General features: G+C 41.1%; 1 protein-coding gene across 1 annotated transcript in view; it reads left to right on the plus strand.

Moving 5' to 3' along the window:
- CFAP61 (cilia and flagella associated protein 61) overlaps positions 1–18,694 on the plus strand; it is a 275,380-nt gene that overhangs the window by 123,925 nt on the left and 132,761 nt on the right. Inside the window, exons 14-16 of the mRNA XM_039216607.1 lie at positions 185–262; positions 6,190–6,396; positions 9,140–9,274. Of these exons, the coding sequence (XP_039072538.1) occupies positions 185–262; positions 6,190–6,396; positions 9,140–9,274 (420 nt within the window). The remainder of the gene's footprint in view (positions 1–184; positions 263–6,189; positions 6,397–9,139; positions 9,275–18,694) is intronic.

The following is an 18,694-nucleotide window of genomic DNA, read 5'->3' on the forward strand; positions in this document are numbered from 1 at the left end:
TACTTCATAGGAGTGAGGATTCAATGAACACAGGGGGGACATTTAACTTAGTACATGGCCCAAAGGTAGGTATTGATGGATATTGGCTCTGTCATTGTTATTAGTTACAGCCCACTACTGACTGCTTACACAAACCTTGATAGTTATATTTTAAGGGCCTTAAAATATATGTTTATCTTTTCAGGATGGAACACCACTGAAGGCATTTATAGCTGAAGTTGCAAAACAAATAGTCGGCATTGCAGTGATCAGAGATGAAATGGTAAATTGCAAAATAGACATTGATTTCCTGGATTGTTCCTTTTTATATCATGAATTAGCACACAATGACTCTTTTTCATTTTTGTTTATTTAATATGAATGCCCCTTTTTTTTAAGGATATAAATCATCATCTGTTTGCATCCCCCTTGGTTGATTTTTAATTTCTGTTTTTCAGTTTAAAATATTTAAACTAATACAGAGAATATATGAAAATATTCACATTTTATAACTTCAAATAACCAGAGCACCTGGGTGGCTCATTTGGTTGAGTGTTCTGACTCTTAATTTCAGCTCAGGTCTTGATCCCAGGGTTGTGGGATCAAACCCCACATCGGGCTCTGCACTGAGCATGGAATCTGCTTGGGATTAACTCTCTGGGTCTCTCTGCCCCTCTCCTCTACTCTTGCTCTCTCTCTCTCTCTCTAAGTAAAATATAAAAAATTTTTAAAAATTTCAAATAACCTTCCACCAGGACCACTACCACCAAAAAAAAAAAAAAAGCCCCAGTGTTCTCCCCAAAGAATTACTACTACTAATAGTTAGGTATCTATTCCTTCCTACATTCTTGCTTGCACATAATTAATTACATGCACTGTGTGTGTGTGTGGTCAATTGGACAAGGATTTTATTTTTTTCCTAATGCAGATCCAATTCTTCTGAAGTATTTATTGCTGAGTAGTTCACTATTTTCCTGCTGATTTAAAATGTCGCCTTTACATGATTAAATTTCCATATGCCTGTCTTTTTTTTTTTTATTTTTTTTTTAAATTTATTTCTAGGAGAGAGAGAGAGCGTGAGCAGGGGAGGGTCAGAGAGAGAGGGAGTCACAGACCGAAACAGGCTCCAGGCTCTGAGCTGGCAGCCAGCACAGAGCCCGACGCGGGGCTCGAACCCACGAACCGCGAGATCATGACCTAAGCGAAAGTCGGACGCTTAACCGACTAAGCCACCCAGGCGCCCCATGCCTGTCTATTTTTAAACCCTCTTTTCTGTTCCATAGATTTACTTGTTGATAACTCTTGTATTATCGTGTGTTTTGGTATCTGGTAGGTGAATTTTCTCTCATTTGTCTTTTTTTTTTCTAAATTTTCTTGGTTTTAATTAGATATTTACTTTTCCAGATAAGTCTTGTTATACTTACTATGAACTTATTTTCACCTTTGTGGTTTTTATAGAACAATTTAGGCAGAATCAACAATTAAAATATTGAGACTTTCTCAGGGCACCTGGGTGGCCCAGTAATTTAAGCATCCAAATTTGGCTTAGGTCATGATCTAGCAGTTCATGAGTTCAAGCCCCCCATCATGCTCTGTGCTGACAGCCCAGAGCCTGGAGCCTGCTTCGGATTCTGTGTCCCTGGCTCTCTCTGCCCCTTCTCCACTTATTCTCTCTCTTTCTCTCCTTCTTGCCCTCTCTCTCTCTCTCAAATAAAAAATTTAAAAAACTAAAAAATAATAATAAAATATTGAGTCTTTCTAGGAACATGGCTTTCTGTGTTGGTGGTGGTGGTGTTGAATTATTTTGGGTTCTTCAGTGAAGTTTCATGGCTTATCACATACAGGTTTCTTGTGGCAAATACTTTGTTTGCCCCTGTAGGTTTACTCTGTGCTCTGTTTTGTTTACTCTCTGCCTCTAATTGGATTTGGCCAATGGGAAACCCTGATGAGAGGAAGGGAGGAGAGTGAGATTGGGATTCCCTCAGCTGGCTGGTCTCTCCACTGAGTTCTCTGACCTTTTCAAGGTGGCCTCTTCTCCAATACCCTCTCATTTTGGATTCCAGTAACTAGTGCCTCCCATGCCACACACCTAGGGTGGTGTTAGCTTGCAGTTGCTGCTATACTATCCCCTACTTGTTTCCCTACACCCTGCCCCCTCTTTGTAAGTAGTCTGTTTGTTTTCGTTTTAAAAATTTTAACGTTTATTTCTTTTTGAGACAGAGATAGAGCATGAGCAGGGGACAGGCAGAGAAAGAGAGAGACACAGAATCTGAAGCAAGCTCCAGGCTCTGAGCTGTCAGCACAGAGCCCGATATGGGGCTGGAACCCACAAACGATGAGATCGTGATCTGAGCCAGTCGGATGCTTAACAGACTGAGCCACTCAGGCACCCCAGTAGTCTCTTTGTTAAACCCACCTCCAGTTATCCTAACTTGAACACACCATTTGTTTCCTGCTGAGACCCTGACTGATACAGTCCTAGACATTTATAATTTATTTCTACTTATTTTATATTTTTCTGGGTATTATAAATAGAAACATTTTTTTTCATTGTACTTTCTAAGGGTTTATTTTGGTATGTGAGAAAAATAGTACCTTTTGTATTGTGATCTTATATCCAGCCACCTTTTTGAAGTCTGTTTTTAGCTCTAAGAGTTTTCAGTTGCATCTCTTTTCTGGCACAGTGTCACTTCTTACACATGGTCTCAACCAAAGCAGTGACAGAGCATACTCAGATTCTAGGGATGGAGAAACGGACTCCACCTCTTGATGCTGAAAGCGTGGCAAGATCCTTTCACCAGAGAGCACACGGGATGCAAATTACTCTTGTGGCCACCTTTGGAAAATAGAAGCTGCCACACTTTCTTTTTAAAATATTTATAGTTTACTTCTTTTTCCAGTTTTCCTGTATGTTTACAATAACATTGCATAGTAGTGTTTATAGTGGATACTTCTGTGGTGTTCTTGATTTTAATGGCAATGATTCCATATTTTCTTCCATTTAGTGTAATATTTGCTGCAGGTTTCTGAGAGATATCCTTTATCAAGCTCTAAGGAAATCTCTTCTGTTTCTAGTTTACTAAAAGTTTTTATTATGGGTGAATATTGAATGTTATCAGATATGCTTCAGCATTTATTGAGATGACTATACGGCTTTATTCCATTAATGTATCCTACACTACCCTTGTTCTTGGATTTATTTCTCTTTTTGATTCAATGTATCTTTGAGTGATTTATAAAAGGTTTTTTAATGTTTGTTTATTTTTGAGAGAGAGAGACAGAGAGAGAGAGAGAGAGAGAGAGACAGAGAGAGACAGAGCATGAGCAGGGGAGGAGCAGAGAGAGAGAGGGAGACAGAGAATCTGAAGCATGTTCCAGGCTCTGAGCTGTCAGCATAGAGCTGGATGCAGGGCTCAAACTCAGAAACCATGAGATCATGACCTGAGCCCAAGTTGAACACTTAACCCACTGAGCCACCCAGGTGCCCCTTGAGTGATCTTTCTTTCTTTTTTTTTTTTGTAAAGAGTGGTAGTAGGTGGTAGGGTCTCTGAGTATATGCATATACAAGAAGTTTTATTTTGTTCTCACCTTTGAGTACTCATCAGGCTATATATGGAATTTTTATGTCAATTACCTCACAACAGATTGTTGATGTTTTTAGTCTGATGGTTTTCTAGTGTCCAGTGTCACTGATAAAATGTAATGTGATATAAATAAATGTATGTTTGTTTGCTTTCTGCCTTGAGAATTTGTTTGTTTCTTTTCTATCCCTGAAACTCTGAAATTTTATCAAGAAGTAACTTATGACTTTTCTGAGTTGTGGAATATCTTTCCTCTATGATATCTTTACTTTTTCCCTTCTAACTTCTTTATTCTCTTCTTGAATTCCTTTTGATTCAAGGATATTGGACCTTTGAGATTGCTCCTTCACTGTCTCTTAACTTTCTTCTCATTTCTGTATCTCTTGTACTTGTTTTCTTTTAACTTCCTTTTTTTAAAGTTTAGTTATTTATCTTGAGAGGGAGAGAGAGAGGGAGAGTACAGGGGGAGAGGAGGAACAAAGAGAGAGGGAGAGAGAGAGAATCCCAATCAGGCTCCACACCATCAGCACAGAGCCTGATATGGGGCTGGAACTAACCAACCGTGAGATCATGACCTGAGCCAAAACCAAGAGTCAGACGCTTAACCAACTGAGCCACCTAGACATCCCTCTCTCTTGTACTTCTTGTTCTTCATTCTAAGAGATTCTCTTGATTTTGTCTTCTGAATTCCTAATTCAGTCTTCAGCCTTGTCCATTCTGTTATGCAGGCCTTCATTTCAGGGTTCATATGTTTAACTTCCAAGCCTTTTTTTTTTTTTTTTTGTAGTCAGCTTGTTTGTTATGTTACATGCAAGATCCTTCTTGTTATCTCTGAGGACACAATAGATTTTTTTTCTGAAAAAAAATTCTCTTCTGTTCCTTGACTGACCTCTGTGTCCCCTAGAGTAAGTTGTATGTTTCTCTCTTCTGCTCTTTTGGATTTGTCAGTTTTCCTTGGAAGTCTGACCATGTTGTGACTGAAAGATTATAGTATCAGCGTGGCTGGCTAGCTTGGGTATCCTCAACAGTTGTGCTTCTTGCTTCTCCCCTGCATCTCTCAGTCATGGGGAGGGCTGCCCCGCTCTCTGTCTAGTTGAGAGGGGGCATCAGTTGTCTGGCTTCCTCTTGTGGCCTTGAATGTGGATGGTCCTGGCAGGTGGTAGGACTTTGAGGGACCCAAGGTAAGAGGGTATAAGCTAGTGTTAGAAAACTTTGATATGTTTTCTTCCAAGGTGAGACTATCTTACTTTTGTGTCCCCCATCACACCACCACATCATTATTTTTAAAATAATTTTTTGTTGTTATTTTAAGGGATTTGGGATGGGAAGAAAATTAGGTGTACATGGCCCATCTGCTGTTTTGAGCTAATAACCTCTGTTGGCCCTTTGCTTCTTGTTTTTCAATGATTTCTCAGCCCTACATTTATTACTCATTTTATAATGAGGGATGCCTCCTTGGTAACTAAAGAAAAGTCTTAGGTGTTAAGGCAGTTATGGGGTCAGTGCAGATGGAAAGGTCAGGCACTACCAGAATTGCCCTCAGATACCACCACTGGCCTGGTTACTGTGAGCCCCATTTTCTCTCTGCTTTATGGTAGAGGCTTTAAAGACAAAGGACCTTGATGGGCTTGGATACAGACTTCAGTTTTCCTGAATTTTCTAGTGCCAGCTTTGTCAATCACAGGGAAAATCAAGTTCCCTGTGTTCTCCAATTCTTCTTTTTGGAAGTATAAGAAGAAATATAAGTAGGTGCTTTCCCATCTGGTTGATTTTTCCTGAATATCAGGTGTGTTTACTGCTCTTGTCATGAGGGAAAGTCACCATCACTGTGGACAGCACCCCCACCCCGCAGTGTCCACTACTGGGAAGTGAAGCAGGAGAGGCTGAACCAGTGCAGTTAGCATGGCAGAGCCCTGCTTCCCCACCCACAATGCGGGGGACAGAGTAGTGGTCAGAAACAGACCCAAAGAAGCCAGAACAGAGTGCCTGATATTTCTTTTATAAGTAAACACTCACCAGTTTTTAAAATTGTTTCCACAATGTAAGAATAAAATACCTCAGAGGCATAAAAAGTTTAAGGAATGCTATGGATGAGGCCTAGCTGTGCAGGCCAATCCAGCCACATGTGCCAGTCACATTATGTGACCTGTGAGATGGCACGTTTCCACATGAAAGGGTGAATAGAGAATAGTAATGAGTCCAGAGAATACCAGTGGCTGTGCTTTCTCCCACTGCTGAGTTTTGTACAGGCTAAATCAGTTGCACTGACCAGCTCGTCCTCTGCTTGTCCAACAGTGGGGAAAAGCTGCTGTGCTGTCACCTGGCGACTAGCAGAGACTCAAGATTCTCTGGGTTTTTAGTAGCCATGGCTCTAAGGAACAAATTCCAAAGCTGTGTAGCCGTCCATCAGAGACAAGCCATCAGAACTTTCAGAAAACCTAATTTTCAATTTTAAAAAAATTGAAAAATCAAAATGAGGTAGTATATCACAGGAGAGAAAAGCACATTTCTTAATACCATACCTAAAGTAATTTTAAAAAAGCTTTTTTATCACAAAGTGCATGCCACTTGTTTAAAACATTCTTTGATGTCCTTTCCCCTTTTTTTTTTTTTTTTTTTTTTTTTTTAGGATATAGAGTACATACGATCCCATTACAACATTGAAGATTTCATCTACTTCAGTCACCACCAACGGGAAGAACATGGGCACCTATATCACTTTGCCTTGAACCCTATTTTTCAACACTACACCAAGTTTTTTCTGAAGGAGATCCTCCGTTTAGGCTTTAAGTCCTGTCTCTACTATCCTGTTTACCCACAGTCCAGGGAAGACAAGGTAAAAGAATATCATAATTCACTTTTCCAGCACATTCACAATGTCATCGGTGTTGTGTGCCACATTTTATTTCTTCCTTGCTCAATGGATTTGAATTATAACAGGGCTATGAATTTTAAATGGCCATATTGAGTTTGGTTCATTTATTACACTATAGTGAAAGTCCAGAAGACTGAGTGTCTGAAACATTCACAATCATTATAATTAGTAGAACAATTTGTTGGCTTTTCCATATTGACAAAAAAGAGACTGGAAAATCTGCAAAAATGCTCTAAGGGAAATGAAAGTCAAATAATTTCTTATGGTGCATTAGTGAAATGCCACAATGATCCTGTCATACTCTTTAAGCAAAGAACATTTTGGTTTGAACTCATAGAACAAATCAGTTCAATCCTATAATATTAGTATGCTGTCACAGCATTCAAAATAAGCACTATAACCACCACCATAAGAGTGATGGATAAAAAGTGGATGTATGATACTGACATAACCTTTAGGTAGTAAATACCTGTATAAGTCTCCCTAACATGTTATGCTTACGAAGACTAATACTTTTGTAGTAAATACTATCTAATGTATATGTGCATGCACAAACAGCAAGCTCTTCTTTCTGCTTCAATCTTACATCCATTTATCCTGCTTAGTCTTCAGTGTACTTTTCACTAGCTAAATTATGCCTTTTACCATGAAAGCAGAGGTGTCTGTCTTGTTCAGAGCTGCATCCTAGTGCCTAGAAGAGTCATACACATGTGCTCATGCCTGTCACTGACAGCTGGTCCTCAGCCTGATGTACATTTGAGAGGTGATGAGGTTCAATCACTAGACCAGCTAGAAGTTGCCCTATCATATCCCATTCATGACCAAAACCTTTCTCATGCTCTGCCCAGAATCCTTGCTGTGGTCATGTTTGTTCTTTGTTACCACAAATGAGCCAAGCAGATATTTAAAATAAGCTTATTTATTAAACTTAAAAACAGTCTAAAGTGTATCAGTAAATTCCCATAACAATAATTTGGCCAATGCATCTTATTTATCAAAAGCCTCTTGGGGAAGTACAGAAGGAATGAGGAAGAACAAAAAACATGGAAAGGATTTTTAGCAAAATGCAGAATATGCTCTAGTGATGATTATTTTTCCTATCAAAATACAGTGCCATAGCCATGTGAACACCCTAGATTTGAACTTAAGGAGATAGAAAGGTAACATTCTAGTAGATCCTGATCCCACACAGTTTCTTTTTACTGTGCATTTGGCCAGTGGCCAGTGTGGTGACCTTCAGGATGTGATACTAAATTCTTACTTTTTATTCATGATGTTGCCTGCATATGCCCAGTTGGCGTGAAAGTCCTTTTACATCCATAATAGAAAAAATAGCACTTTGACATTTCATCAAACATTCACATATTTATCTCAATCGTATAGAATTTGGAATGTGTTATGCACTATTTCACATAGGATATAGAAACACATTTGGAGACAGATTTCCTCATAGTCTGCACCTACAGGTGATTTACACACATACCTTTCTTTAAACACATGTAAGAAGCTATACCAGATAAACTAGGAAACAATTTCCAAATTCTGCTATAAATCCCCAGTTGGCTATAGTAAAAGTGAATGTTAGGCTTGCATTATGAAGATGATTTCCTCTACACCCTCCTGCCAGGACATATATTAAGAGATCCTCCAGGCATAAAAGCAGAATTCTGGCTAAGAACTCCTGGGTTCTGTTTTTCAGTGTGTAATGTCAGGGTGTGAAGTTCAATGGTGAAGGAGTCTAGAAATCCCTTTTAGAAGCTCTTAGAAATGCCTGGGGGCTGTTTTTCTAACAGCAATAAGTCGTGTGTAAACCATCTTATTTATTAAAGTACATCTAGTTTAGGTTCAGTTTTATTTGCTTTGCTTTCCAACTTAAATTCAATAAACATATTAAAATTTTGGTTTCACAGTTTAACGCTTGAGGTTTAAATGGTTGAAATACACTGAGTTAGTTTGACCAGAACCCCTCAGATTTCATAAATGCAAAAGAAATAAAAATCACCGTGTTCAGTTTTCACTGCCAAGTTTCAAAAATGGGGTAAAATGCATATTTTAACGCATTCTCCTAAAACATGATTTATCATAGACTATTTCAGTAAGCATAAATCCAGCTCATAATTTAGCATTAATATAAGTCAGAATCATAGGATCCGATTTCTCCTCCCGCACCTCACTTTCTGGTTTCATCTTTTTGTTTTAAAATACTTGTTCTATCATCAAAGGTCCAGTTAGCTGTGACTTTCACAGACAGGAAGATTTCCACATCTGCGCTCAGCCTCCCCTCAGATGACATTTTTATCTATGTGCCTTCTTAAAGCAGCTTGTGCCAAACATGCAAAGGTTAACAGGACACAGATAACACAGCTTAATGGGGTCAAATCAAGCTGATTCATGATCACTATGGAGAAGAATATCCTCCTGGGGAAAATACTTGTACTGAAAACTCCCATAAACCAAACCACTTGTTTATCTGTCATTCCCACAGAGATAGTAATGTAATTACTCTCGTAATTATCTTCATTAGTGTCAGGCATTATCTACAATTCATTCCTCCGCTCGAAGAGTATGTTTGTTTATTTGCCGATTTTCCCCCCTCTCCGATTTGGCTGTGCTCAGACTTTTGTGTTTGTAAAGTCGCACGCAGGCGTCTGTGCTGCACGGCTCTGACATTCTCTCCCCTAAAACAGAGATCGCTGTCTTTCAGTTCCAGAGCTCCTATGCCCACTCCCTGACATCCGCCCTTCATTACTTGGTTCCCGTGCGGCCGCGACGACAGATTGTCTATCCTCTGGAAAAGCTTGGCATCAACGCTCCATCAAAGGCGGTCTCCAAGGACGCGGTGGGTAGCCGGGCGGCAGCAGGCAGGGAGGCGCCGTGCCAGCTCGCGCGGGCGTAGCAGATGGGGTGGCCGCGCTGTCTCCTCAGGAGCAGGCTGCTTCTTAATTACAGGGAGCCTGGCGCTCATGCCCTTACAGGGGCGCCCTGCGGAGGCTCCCCTGCAGAGGCTCCCCTGCGGCCCTTTCCCTCAGGTGATTATTGCACAGAAACCTGACACAAGGGTGGCCTGACCCCTGGATTACAGACCCCACAGGGACACCTTGTGTGCTGGGTCTCAGCACAGGCGGTCTGGGGTCAAATGCCCAGCATATTTCTGTTTCCTTTCTCCTTCCTCAAAAGCAGATTTCCCCTTTCCACTGATGTTTTGTTTAGGCAGAAGTGGTTATTCACAAGTCAGACAAAGCAGACAGAGAAAGTAGAGCTGGCTGAGTTTGAGATGTTTGGGTCCTAAGCTGGGTTTGTTAAGCTCCTCTGCAGGGAGTCAGGACACCATATTAGCTGCCCTTGGGGTGGCACAGGCTTAACTTTAAAATGAACAACCCTGGGATGCTTTATCTACCAGAACAGGAGAAGAAACCAACATAGAACCAAGATCTCACTTTAAAAATGGAAATTGTAAAAAAAAAAAAAAAAAAAAAGGAAATTGTACCTGTGTGTGTACACATGGCCATGTTCAGTGAATTAACTGGAAAAACATGATTTTGTCAGGTTGACTTACATATGTAGGCTTGTAGTATTTGTATACACTTCCATTTAAATTAGTTGAAAAAAAATTCCCTTAGTGTGCTGATGTTTGTCCACTGTGAGAGAGGAAAGTGGAAGCTTTAAGTTCTCCAGAAGGTTAGCCAAGGAGTTGCTAGATATGGTGCTCAAATAAACGGCTTGGGCAACCACAGTGCTACAGGAAGTAAATCATTCTGCTGCCCCCAGCTCCCACTTTGCATATGGGTGCACTGGGTGGGGTCGAGGAGGGGTTCCACCAAGACCCAGCTTCATGGCACCTGATGACTGTACCCCAGGCTGTTTTAGTTCTACATTCATCTCTATATTTGTAAAATAAACACAAAATTTCTATTTATTTTTTTATAAATTATAAATTTATCTTTGAGTAGAGATTGAAAATCAGTAGCAATTCTTTCCCTTCCTAACTCTTTATTATGGAAAATGTCAAGCAAATGCAAAAGTGGAGAGAACCAGATGAAGCAGGGCTTCTCATTCTGTCAGGCTGAGGGGCTGAGGGACCTTATCTTCTTTTTTTTTTTTTAAGCCATCATAGGCTGATAGTTTTATAAAAGGTGAATTCCTTAAAAATGAATTTAAAACAAAGACAGATTAAACTCAAGTCCAATTATTTTTTTAATTAAATTTAACAGACACAGAATTACTCTGTCCAATTGCTATAAAAGCTGCTGAATGCTTCTCTCAGTCTCTGCATTTACATGGGCACCTATCTCAGACCACACATTGAGAGCACTGACCTCCCAGATAGTTGGCACTGATCCTCAGAAATATCCAATTCTTGCCCAGTTTTGGATCTCTCTACCCCCACCCCCACGCCCATGTACACACACACTACTTCCCCTTCATCCTTATCATTTTGAAGCAATCCCCAGATACATATATTTCATCCAAGATCAGAGGTGAGTTCTCAGGTTGCAGGGCCCACCACATTGCAGCTCACGCTCTGACCACCCTAAAGATAAGAGTATCCGAGCCCATCTGGAGGGCCATTAGGATGGCCACCAGATGGGCTGTTTCTGTGCAGAGATCCTGGGACTGGACTCCTTTGGAGTGAAAGCCAAGACCTACAGATCTGGCACAAAGGCAGTGCCTTAGGTTCAGAGAGGGTGGCTTCTTCTATAGCTCAGTGAAACACAGCTTACATAGAGTCATGGTGATCCCAGGAGAAAAGGCTGTGGGTACAAAATATAAGGATGCAGTTTCTGTGTCAGATCAGGATACGAATGAGAGATGCTGCCCTTTTATGTCACTGCTGAGACTCCTTCCAGTATGGAGAGACCTTACGACCCATCCAGGAGAAGCCCTCATAGGGCTCTGGCTCAACCAGTCACCTGGTGGCATGAGTGCTGTGGCTGGACAAGGAGGGGAGAATACAGAGCTGTCACCTGGTTATCCAGAACAGTATTTTTCTGAGTACCAGGAGCTTCTCCCCTACTCTAACTCCCAGGAATGTCCAGAGCCTGGAACTCCAAATAGGGAGAAGGCCAGAGAAAACATTTTATTTCATTCAAAATAATTTTATCATGACTTCTCAGGTTGGTATGAGTCGAAATTGTTGCTTACATGTAGTGACCTTTTCTCTGGTGATCTTGGTGGGTTGTGTACTCACCTCCACAACCCAGAACCTGGCTCATTTCAAGGCACAGCAGAGGATGATTGTTCAGTCCCTGGTCCAGGAAGACGGCACTTACTCAGCAGGTAGAGGTGATGCTTGGTAGATGCTCATTGTGCTGCATTGTTTATTATACCGGTGAATTTTGATTTCTGAAGAACCACTTTTACTGCTTATTGTACTCCTTCTTGAGAAGGTTTTTTAGTCAAGATTTAGTTCAGCAAATAAGATTTAGTAAAAATTTTAGAGATCTTAAAAGTTTGGTCAAAAGATTTTCAGGAGCATAATTTACATGGAATGGGCCTGGATATTCGAAAATTATAGTATCTTAAATTATTTTTTTCCTTTCAACATTTTGGTGGGATTTAATGTTTTAGGCCGATTACCTGAGACAAGGTGAGCCAAATAGAAATTTTTTAGGAGGAATTTCTATAAAGTCCTAAGAACATTGTTTTCTTTTTCTTTCTTTTTTTTTTTTTTTAAATGTTTTATTTATTTCTAGGAGAGAGAGAGAGACAGCGTGAACAGGGGAGGGTCAGAGAGAGAGGGAGTCACAGACTGAAACAGCCTCCAGGCTCTGAGCTGGCAGTCAGCACAGAGCCCGATGCGGGGCTCGAACCCACGAACCGTGAGATCATGACCTAAGCGAAAGTCGGACGCTTAACCGACTAAGCCACCCAGGCTCCCAAGAGCATTGTTTTCTTAGCAGAGCAATAGTGTTGCAGCCATTGAACTGAGTGAAACTTAGTGGCTCATTACTGAATGAATTCCTTTTATTTTCCCTTTAAGTTTTAATGTCCCCTTACCCCGCCCCCGACCAGTGCATGGAAATTATATGGCTCCCTCACCATGTCCACACATTTCTCTGGCTGGGCACTTGTCTTTCATGCCTTTTACCCTGCTTAAACCATCTCAGAGTGAGCATCCATTCCCTCGCCTTCACCTAGGAAGCCAGTCTTCAAGGGAACAGATCGTTCCAGGCATGAGTAATGGGATAGAAAGTGTTTCTTCTCTGTGGGTTGCCAATTTGAATCTGGCACAAGCCAGCAGTGATTGAAATTCATCACTGCGTAGTAAGGAAATATGCTACCTCCCTACCTCAAGGCCCTGGTGGTTTCTGCCTGGTTTGGAGGATAGGTAACTCTGCCATAATACCTTTCCTATGGTTATTATTAATTGAGAGTCTGCCCCATATTGGGTCATAAGAAAGGACCTGGAAAACATGTAAATAATTTTCATCACATTACAAAGGTAAGCCCCCCCAAATTCATCACAGTATCTTCAGAGTCAGCCAGTACAGATTCATGGATAAGAGAAAAGACTTTTTCTGACCAAGACCATAACCACATGGGATAGGCCTGGAAGACTCATTTCTCAGCTTGCATTGGCCATCTTGGTCTGTGCATTTACATTCTGAGAATTATTGTGATGGGAGTCTTATTAAATGAATCAGTATGGCCCACATGCATGAAAACTATGATGAAGGAAACACTCAAATTTGGCTGAATTAATTGAATGGCCATTTAATTAAAGACTATGGAGCATTGTGACCCACACTTACTTTGGGATGGTTCCAATTTCTTTCCTTTCCTGCTCCCACATAAGAATGCAGAGATGACTGGGACACCTGCCTTCTGGGAGCTCACAGGCTAGTGTCAGTATTAACGTGGGATTGCTCAGGCTAGTTAAACAAGGACGGGAGAGGCCTATATTGGTCCCTGGTATTGAGAGCCAGACTCAGGAGGAGTAGCCACATTGGGTTCTGCACAATCACTTGGTAGAGAGTGAGTTTGTTCCAAGGCATTGTTTCCTTTCTAAGACTGGAATTTTAAATGAGTCCTATTTGTGAAATGAAATCTCAGAAAATCTGCTTTGAGATTTGAAACAGTTCCTACCCTTGCTTTAGCATCCTAGATGCTCTCTGTCATCCACTTTGGTGTCTCTAGTTCTTCATCCTGATTTATGGGATTCATAGAATTATAGTGTGCACTCATCTCTCTTTCTCTCTCTTTCTTTCTCTGCTCTGCACCCCTCCCCTCCCCCACCTAATTTTTGGGACCAAACCAAGCCATCATCTTTCAGATGACAGAATCATTTCAGGAATCATACTTTCAGAGCCTTTGATGCCTGTTGTTACTTTTTTTGTCAGGGTTTATTAGTGATGGTCTGTTTAAATCTTGACTAATGAATTCTTTGAGGCCTCCATTTTCCATTTGTCCTTCTACAGAGGAAAATGACGGTTTATTTAACCCCCCTTTTCAGAGCTAAGTGCTGGCTCACTTTTTGCCGGTATGTGATCTCTCAAGAAGATGTCACTCACTGGCATTCAGTTACCTTTCGAATTGTCCCTTTTCATCTCGGCTCTTCTTCCCTAGTCTAGCTATAATACCATCTGATGGACTGTTACTGGATACTGTTTCACTTGTGCATCTGCTGCCCTAGGAAACTGCATTATTCTCCAAGCACCTGCTGGATTTTCCCCAGCTTGATTGTTCCCCAACCCCTCCTTCAAACATGGAAACTTTCGCTGCCCATGGCTAGACTTCCCTTGGTCGTTCTTGTAGTCGAGGTGTGTGGGTTTGTTTTAAAATCAGCCCAGTAACATCTCCTTGGTAGAGATTTCTAAAAATGTATACCCACGTTTTTCAACGTTGTATATGCACTGATCACCTTAATGTAACCATGGCGATATTATCTTGAAATGAAAGTAACCCACTTTAAATCACTACCCATCGGTCAAGTTTGCTTTTTCAAGCTATTTCTCAGCCATTTGTTCTACCTTTAGGAAATGCATTTACTCTTATTTAGGAACTCTTTTCTCTGACATCCTTAGAAATATTTACATAAATTCCATCATGAGCTCTTTTTTTATCTCCAAATAGTACAAGCTCTATGGTCATTTCTTTCCAATTCTCTGAACACTGTCTAGTTTAGTGTTATATGTAATATACATGTGTACATAAGAATGACTTCTGTGACATCGGTTATTCTCATAATCCTTTCCTCTTAGAAAAGTTTACAAAATAACAACAGCAACAACTTCTACTGACAGTATAAAGCTCTTAGTAAAGGCTTCCCATGAATCATCTGATTTAATGCTCACATCAGCACCTGTAAATAGTTAATTCTACTACCTTCCTCAACATACCTAAAGAAAACAGGCTTATAGGGAACGAGAGTAAATGACTTGTCCAAAGACGAATTCATTGGCAAAGCTTCAAATCAAGGAATTTGGATGCCAAAACCCCTACCTTCAATCATTACATATGTACTGTCTTTTCTAAAAGGTAAAGTACTGCTATCACAACTTGTAGGAAAACCAAACCACAGAGAAGGAAGATGGCTTGCCAGAGACCTTTTGGGATCTCCCAAATCTTTGGCACTAGCTACGTAATCAAAAGGTGACCCACAGATAATTGGCTTACCCCCAGAGCAGTTTGGATTTTCCTCTTGGCTGAGTCATCCACTCTTGAGTCTGATTCGCGTCAGCCTGACCCCTTCTGGGCTCGGCTGGGAAGGAGCAAGTTGGTATGCGGAGGTCAGTTTTTAGGCACCAGCTGATCAGGCTGTGGGCACTTCTCTATCCAGGTTATTGTTGCAAATCTTTTGAAATTATAGTGGCAGCTGCTGGGAAGGGAGGAAAAAAACTAGTATCCCATGTGTAGGTTATGTTATAAATTTCTCAGTATTCAGTTCCATGCTGCATGTGGCTTCACATTGTTCTTAGGAAGTGCTCAAGTAGGGATGCCTGGGTGGCTCAGTCGGTTAAGTGTCTGACTCTTGGTTTCTGCTCAGGTCCATGGTTCGTGAGATCGAGCCTGAGCCCCATGTCATCATGTCTGCACTGACAATGTGGAGACTACTTGGGATCCTCTCTCTCTCTCAAAATAAATAAACATTTTTAAAAAAGGGTTGAAAAAGAAAGTGCTCAAGTAAATGCCAAGGCTGAGTAACTAAAGGTTTGCTCAGGAGGCCAGGGATGGAAAAGATATGTACTGGTAGCATAATTGACAAGCCTGGATATTGTTTAGAAATTGGGCTATGGTCGAATGCCAAAATGCCAAAAAAAAAATTAACACACCTTTCAGGGTGTGATATGCTAAGGAACTGTAAAGAGTAAAGTTACTTCTTAACATTTCAGAATCATCATAAACCAATCCTACATCTTATCCTTATTTTCTGGAATAGATCTTGTAGGACAGTCAAGATCACTCTCCCTCCCATCTTACCTCTCTTTCTCTTTAACCACTTTATTGAGAATTAAGTCACATACAGTACAATTCACCCATTTAAATTGGATGATTTATTGGTTTTTAGTATATTCAAACAGTTGAATTACCATCACCATCTAATTTCAGAATGTTTTTGTCTCCCCAGAAAGGAAAGTCATTAGTAGTCACTCCTTATCTACCCCTTCCCTGAGCCCTAGACAACTGCTAGTTTACTTTCTGTTTCCATGAATTTGCCTATTCTGGACATTTTGTATAAATCGAATTATACCATGTGGCATTTTGTGACTATCTTCTTTGATTTAGCATGTTTATAAGGTTCACCCATCTTATTGCTTGTATCAGTACTTGATTCCTTTTTATTGCTGAATAATACTCTATGATGTGTCTATACTCCATTTTATTTATCTATCCCGTCATCAGTTAGTGGACATTTGAATTGTTTCCATCATGCTGCAGTGAACATTCTTGCAGAAGTTTTTATGTGGCCATTATGTTTTCATTTCTCTTGGGTGTCCATATCTAGGAGCAGGATGTCTGGTTCATGTGGTAACTCTATGTCCAACATTTTAAGGGACTTCTAAACTATTTTCCCAGGTGACTGCACCATTTTGCACTCTCTCATTCTTAGATTAGACCCAGCATTCCCTTTAATAAGTGGTGAAGTGCTGGTCAACTCAAGACCATGGCTGGACAGTATACCTAACTGTTATTTCAATTCAGGAGTAGGGCTTTCCTACCACCCTTGGAGAGCTTTGTTCTTGGTTGACTGTACACCCCTAATAGCTTTGAAAACAGACTTTTCTAAAATATAATCTCCCCTGATCTTATCTTCCTTGACTTACCTAACTCTCTGGTTCATCAGCCTTCTGTAGGCCTGCATGCACATTAGATGAGCTCCAGCATTGGGGGGCGGGGTGGGGGGGATCCTATCCAAACCACAGGAGTGAAATGGAGGACTTCCTGGTTTTTAAACATGTCCTTTGCTTCAGTCCACCTTTACTAGTGTCACTGCTTTTACAACAGCTCCCAACAGAAAAAAAAAAAAAAATCCTGAGGCTTTCCTGGATGTTGGTGTTGATCAGGCTCTTGCGGCAACCCAGTAGGAAGGAAAAAAATGCATTCTGTTCCCCGCAGAGCCAGAGTAATGAATGCCACTGAGCTCCAGAAGCACCTCAGGATATATCAGCTGCCTGCGCAGTGCTGGGAAGGGCCACAGCCAAGCAAGGCTCCTGGGTGGACCTGAGCTCCCGGGGCAGGAACTGGCCTTCACAGCTAAGTGGCTTCTTTAGAATCTGCCTTCAGGGAGGAAAGGCATGGCAACACCAACAGGAGGCTTTGCTTTGTGTATTTTAAAATAGCTGGGGATATAAAATGACAAAGGGGACAATTAGAGCTGCAGATGCTGACTAGGAAGTTACTTCTTTTCCTCTTGATTAAAAAAAGTTCGCCGTTACAAAAGCAGTGCATATTTCTGGTAGGGATTTTAGGAAAAATCAATAGAAAGAGAAAATCCATAAAAGCTTCAATAATCCATCTATAGATTACCTTTGTTAATATTTTGGTCTTCTGACTTTTGGATTATTTTCTGCATAAAAAAACACATGCAACTAAATATGATGTTTTGAAACATACTTTTTCACTTACTGTGTCATGAATGTCTTTGCACATTACTAAGTATTCCAAAGTGTCCTTTCAATGGTTGCACCTGTTCTGTGACCAGCAACCCCTAGCCTACTGTGAGTACTTTCTGTGCCGGGCTCTGTGTTACGCATTTGCGGGGTTGCATGGACTGCCTTACCATGTTCTCCCTGAAGCTGGGTGTTGTCTTCTCCATTTTGTGCTGGGAGGAAACTGAGGTTAGGAGAGGTATGGTTATGTAACAGAGCGTTAAACCTATCATTTCTTGTAGGAATAATGATGAAGCCACTTGATTTCTGTCTTCTGTCACTCTGTAAATATGTTCACTGTGGCCAGGCTTTCCCTGGTACACAGGTAGAAAGTGGGCAAGCCACCCTGTGATTTTTCTCATTACTTTTAGGTAATTAAAGTTGTGTGGGTCACTCCAAATCACAAAACATCATCTTCATTCCACAAAATGTCCAGTTTCATTTCATGTAATAATCAAAACTCAATTTTCATCTGAAGATTGGAGTTCCCCCTCTCCCTGCTGAAGCTGTTGTGCCCGAATCGCGTGTCCCCAGAGACCTCCAAGGAGCCGGCACCGATGCAAGTACAAAAGGGTCTATATTACAAGCTCGAGCAGGGGCTCACCCACCTACCAGCGCAGCAGCAGCCAGGAGAAGCCCTGAACAATAGCCAGCAGGGTTTTTATGGGGTAAGGGACGGGGTGTTACAGTGCACACATTGTACGCATTGCATCATCACATAAGCACCAATCATAATTATACAACACCCATGGTACAGTTTTGACCATTCAGTATCCGTGAGGCGTCTGTTACTTTTGGTGGGACCCAATCATGACCTTTGAGAATCTTTGAAAATGACCAATTATAAGGTGAGCTCAAAGGGCCTATCTGGGGTTTAGGCAAGCGGTGAGTGATTGGCTAGTTTGTACAGAGTAACTAACTGCAGTTCCCAGCCCTGACTCAGACCACAGGAATATTACACATTTCTTTTGATTGGCTGATCCGAGGGTGGTCCTGAGGGTGGCTTCAGCTGAAGATTTTCCTGGAACTGGGCTATGTGCAGCCCGAGGTTGCTCTTAATGGAGGACTGAATTTCAGGCTCTTCAAAGCCTAGAGCTGGGGAAGGAGGGCAGGGAGGACATTTTCTAACTCACCATGCCCCCCAGTATGTAGCATATATTTAGCTCATT

This window comes from Hyaena hyaena, unplaced genomic scaffold (genome assembly GCF_003009895.1).
Source record: "Hyaena hyaena isolate Hyena2069 unplaced genomic scaffold, ASM300989v1 scaffold_643, whole genome shotgun sequence".
NCBI lineage: Eukaryota > Metazoa > Chordata > Mammalia > Carnivora > Hyaenidae > Hyaena > Hyaena hyaena.